This window comes from Entelurus aequoreus, linkage group LG17 (assembly GCF_033978785.1).
Source record: "Entelurus aequoreus isolate RoL-2023_Sb linkage group LG17, RoL_Eaeq_v1.1, whole genome shotgun sequence".
In the NCBI taxonomy this organism is placed as follows: Eukaryota; Metazoa; Chordata; class Actinopteri; order Syngnathiformes; family Syngnathidae; genus Entelurus; species Entelurus aequoreus.
The window spans coordinates 10,947,587-10,952,586 of NC_084747.1; the positions used below are offsets into that span (position 1 = coordinate 10,947,587).

General features: G+C 38.9%; 1 protein-coding gene across 1 annotated transcript in view; it reads right to left on the bottom strand.

Moving 5' to 3' along the window:
* LOC133632344 (cytosolic arginine sensor for mTORC1 subunit 1-like) overlaps positions 1 to 5,000 on the bottom strand; it is a 43,414-nt gene that overhangs the window by 17,626 nt on the left and 20,788 nt on the right. The window contains exon 3 of the mRNA XM_062024725.1: positions 2,665 to 2,858. Coding sequence (XP_061880709.1) covers positions 2,665 to 2,858 — 194 coding nt within the window. The remainder of the gene's footprint in view (positions 1 to 2,664; positions 2,859 to 5,000) is intronic.

Below are 5,000 nucleotides of genomic sequence, written 5' to 3' on the forward strand. Positions count from 1 at the left end.
TACTCGACTCAACACAATTCAAACCAATTTTCGCAAATTACTTATAAAAACTGATGAAAAAAATAAAAAAAACAGCATGACGTACACACGCAGTCTCAAAATAACGACTCTTTAAAAATTGATTTTTGAACATTTTAAAATCGATTTAAAGAAAATAAAATTTAAAAAACACGATTCTAATGTAAATCGAGTTTTTTTCCAGAACCCGCATTGAACGGTACATTGGGAAAAAGACGGAACAAGGACGTTTTTTTTTTACAGTCGACGGTACACAACAGGAGGGGCGTGACTCCTACAACGACTCACCATTCAATTTCATTCCGATTCTTGGGTTTATGATTCGAATCAGAACGGATACTCGACTCAACACAATTCACACCAATTTTCGCAAATTACTTTTAAAAACTGATTTAAAAGAAACAGTATGACGTACACACGCGGTCTCAAAAAAACGTCTCTTTAAAAATTGATTCTTGAACATTTTAAACGATTCGGAATCATTTAAAGAAAATAAAATTTAAAAAACACGATTCTAATGTAAATCGAGTTTTTTTCCAGAACCCGCATTGAACGGTACATTGGGAAAAAGACGGAACAAGGACATTTTTTTTTTACAGTCGACGGCACACAACAGGAGGGGCGTGACTCCTACAACGACTCACCATTCAATTTCATTCCGATTCTTGGGTTTATGATTCGAATCAGAACGGATACTCGACTCAACACAATTCACACCAATTTTCGCAAATTACTTTTAAAAACTGATGAAAAAAAAACAAAAACAGTATGACGTACACACGCGGTCTCAAAATAACGACTCTTTAAAAATTGATTCTTGAACATTTTAAAATCGATTTAAAGAAAATAAAATTAAAAAAATACGATTCGAATGTAAATCAAGTTTTTTTCCAGAACCCGCATTGAACGGTACATTGGGAAAAAGATGGAAAAGAGACGTTTTTTTTTACAGTCGACGGTACACAACAGGAGGGGCGTGACTCCTACAACGACTCACCATTCAATTTCATTCCGATTCTTGGGTTTATGATTCGAATCAGAACGGATACTCGACTCAACACAATTCAAACCGATTTTCGCAAATTACTTATAAAAACTGATTTAAAAGAAACAGTATGACGTACACACGCAGTCTCAAAAAAAGTCTTTTTAAAAATGTATTCTTGAACATTTTAAACGATTCGGAATCATTTAAAGAAAATAAAATAAAAAAAACACGATTCTAATGTAAATCGAGTTTTTTTCCAGAACCCGCATTGAACGGGTTGGGAAAAAGACGGTAAAAGGACGTTTTGTTTTTTTACAGTCGACGTCACACAACAGGAGGGGCGTGACTCCTACAACGACTCACCATTCAATTTCATTCCGATTCTTGGGTTTATGATTCGAATCAGAACGGATACTCGACTCAACACAATTCACACCAATTTTCGCAAATTACTTTTAAAAACTGATGAAAAAAATAAAAAAACAGTATGACGTACACACGCGGTCTCAAAATAACGACTCTTTAAAAATTGATTCTTGAACATTTTAAAATCGATTTAAAGAAAATACAATTAAAAAAACACGATTCGAATGTAAATCGAGTTTTTTTCCAGAACCCGCATTGAACGGTACATTGGGAAAAAGACGGAACAAGGACGGTTTTTTTTTACAGTCGACGGTACACAACAGGAGGGGCGTGACTCCTACAACGACTCACGATTCAATTTAATTCCGATTCTTGGGTTTATGATTCGAATCAGAACGGATACTCGACTCAACACAATTCAAACCAATTTTCGCAAATTACTTTTAAAAACTGATAAAAAAAATAAAAAAACAGTATGACGTACACACGCGGTCTCAAAATAACGACTCTTTAAAAATTGATTCTTGAACATTTTAAACGATTCGGAATCATTTAAAGAAAATAAAATTAAAAAAATACGATTCGAATGTAAATCGATTTTTTTTCCAGAACCCGCATTGAACGGTACATTGGGAAAAAGACGGAACAAGGACGTTTTTTTACAGTCGACGGTACACAACAGGAGGGTCGTGACTCCTACAACGACTCACGATTCAATTTCATTCCGATTTTTGGGTTTATGATTCGAATCAGAACGGATACTCGACTCAACACGATTCACACCAATTTTCGCAAATTACTTTTAAAAACTGATAAAAAAAATTTAAAAAAAGAATGAGGTACACACGCGGTCTCAAAATAACGACTCTTTAAAAATTGATTCTTGAACATTTTAAAATCGATTTAAAGAAAATTAAATTAAAAAAACACGATTCGAATGTAAATCGAGTTTTTTCCAGAACCCGCATTGAACGGTACATTGGGAAAAAGACGGAAAAAGGACGTTGTTTTTTTACAGTCGACGGCACACAACAGGAGGGTCGTGACTCCTACAACGACTCACCATTCAATTTCATTCCGATTCTTGGGTTTATGATTCGAATCAGAACGGATACTCGACTCAACACAATTCAAACCAATTTTCGCAAATTACTTTCAAAAACTGATAAAAAACAAACAAACATTATGACGTACACACGCGGTCTTAAAAAACGTGGCCGACATCTTCATACTTTGTTAACTTCTTTTTACACTTTGTCAGTTGAGAAAGTCGAATATGAAGTCCTCCTCACCAGGATGAAGTCGGTCTGGTACGTGGACAGCATGAAGACGGAGACGTGCTGCCGGGCCAGCGGCGCGATGACGGACTTGGCGATCTTGGTCACGCCCACCGCCTGCGAGCCGACGGAGGCGTTGGCGTTGGAGGCCACGTTGAGCGGCAGCCACACGGAGCTCTCCACCTGGAGGTGCTCGGAGGGGCGGAGCTCTGCACATGGTGTGGAGGGGGTGAGAAATGAAGACGCTCTCTTTGGTAAAACAGCAGCAATGTTGTGATAAACTGCTCAGTCGGCATTAACAGCTCTGGTTTACAGTAACAACAGTGTCCGCAGAGGGAAATAAAGTCAGCGTCACATGACTCAATTTGGCTTTTTCTTTGCTTCTCTGAATGAAAGGCAGCCAAGGAGCGTTTTATACGTGTGCGGTCTTTCCATGCATTTGTTTATTTGCGTCGGCTTGCCACAAATACTGCATAGAAAACGTAAAAAACTATAAAAGTAGTTCTACATTTTATTGCTTTCCATTAATCACAAAATAAATATAAAATGAAAAAGCTCCAACATGTTCATTTTACATCCTTAGCATCCGTTCCCAGTTGATTTCTTCAAAAATAATTTGAAATGTAATTAAAGTTTCGCAGTCTTTTAACTCTTGGCCCACATGATTCCATACATCAGGCCTGGGCAATTATTTTGACTCGGGGGGCCACATTTACAGAAAAAAATGTGTCTGGGGGCCGGTATATCTATTTTTAGGAACACGAATACAAAACCTCACAATAATGTCTGATTGAATGCTAAACACGCCATGACAGACCGCCTTAAAAAACAGAATGTAATTTTACATTTTTCTATAAAGGATAAAACACTGAATATTGACAAAATATGAACGCCACACCCCCTTTCCATCCACATATTTTACAATCAAGTGAAACGCAACAAAAATGCAACAAACAGTGAAATATGAATGCGAAGAGTACAAAATAAACACCTACAAACTGACATATCTGATATATCACTAAGCTTTGGAACTTTGTTGTGAAAATCTCCTTCCGCGTCTGTGGAAACGCTTCCCGCCCAACACTGCTTGGTGCCTCGTCTGAGCTGCTGTGACGTCAATTACCATAGTACCGTAATTTCCGGACTATAGGCCGCACCTGACTATAAGCCGCACCAGCTAAATTTAGGGGCAAATACAGATTGCTCCATATATAAGCCGCACCCGACTATAAGCCGCAGGGTTTTGATGTGTAATTAGCGTAGTATATAGGGGTTCCTGCTACCACGGAGGGGATTGTCGGGACAGAGATGACTGTTTGGGAACGCAAAGCGTCCCATTTATTAACAATAAATCTTTCAATCATTCAATCAAACTTTCACATCTTTGACATGGCGAACAGCATTCGTGCAGAGTACAAATAATACAACGGTGCAAAGTAATACAAAGTGCTCGCCTGTACGTTATCAAAATAACCAGCCTACCGGTATATGAAAAGTCAGTCTTTAATCATTGTGTCATCGTCTTCCTCCTGCGTACTAAAACCACCGGAATCCTCTTCGTCGGTGTCGGAGAAGAACAGGCCGTATATAAGCTGCACCCTTGTATAAGCCGCAGGGACCAGAACGAGGGGAAAAAGTAGCGGCTTATAGTCCGGAAATTACGGTAACTAATTAGATGACCATAGTAACTAATTAGATGACCATAGTAACTAATTAGATGACCATAGTAACTAATTAGATGACCATAGTAACTAGTATATCATGCAAAAGCGCAGATTCCAAGCATGGAAATACTTAGTATAGTCGAAGACTTCTGGTCATGTGTAAAGATGAGTGCACATCATGATGGCAGCTACACTTCACATCTTAAACATCTAAATAAATGATTTGGGAATGTCGGCGGGCCAGATTGAAAAGCTTAACGGGCCGCATGTGGCCCCCGGGCCTTAACTTGCCCAGGTCTGCCATACATGAATCCCAAGAAAAAAAGACACACAATGTTGCTTTTGAAACATTTCTTTCTTTCGGAAATGATAAACGCAGTCTGGTTTTTAATGTACATTGCGGACGCCGTCTTTTGCTCCACAGTAAGTCTTTGCTGTCGCCCAGCATTCTGTTTTTGATGACTTTGTAGAGCCAGTTCAGTTGTAGTTTCGTTCTGCATAGCCTTCCCTAAGCTTCAATGCCTTTTCTTAGCGGCACTTACCTTTTGTTTATTTTTAGTTTAAGCATCCATCCATCCATCCATTTTCTACCGCGTATTCCCTTCGGGGTCGCGGGGGGCGCTGGAGCCTATCTCAGCTACAATCAGGCGAAAGGCGGGGTACACCCTGGACAAGTCGCCACCTCAT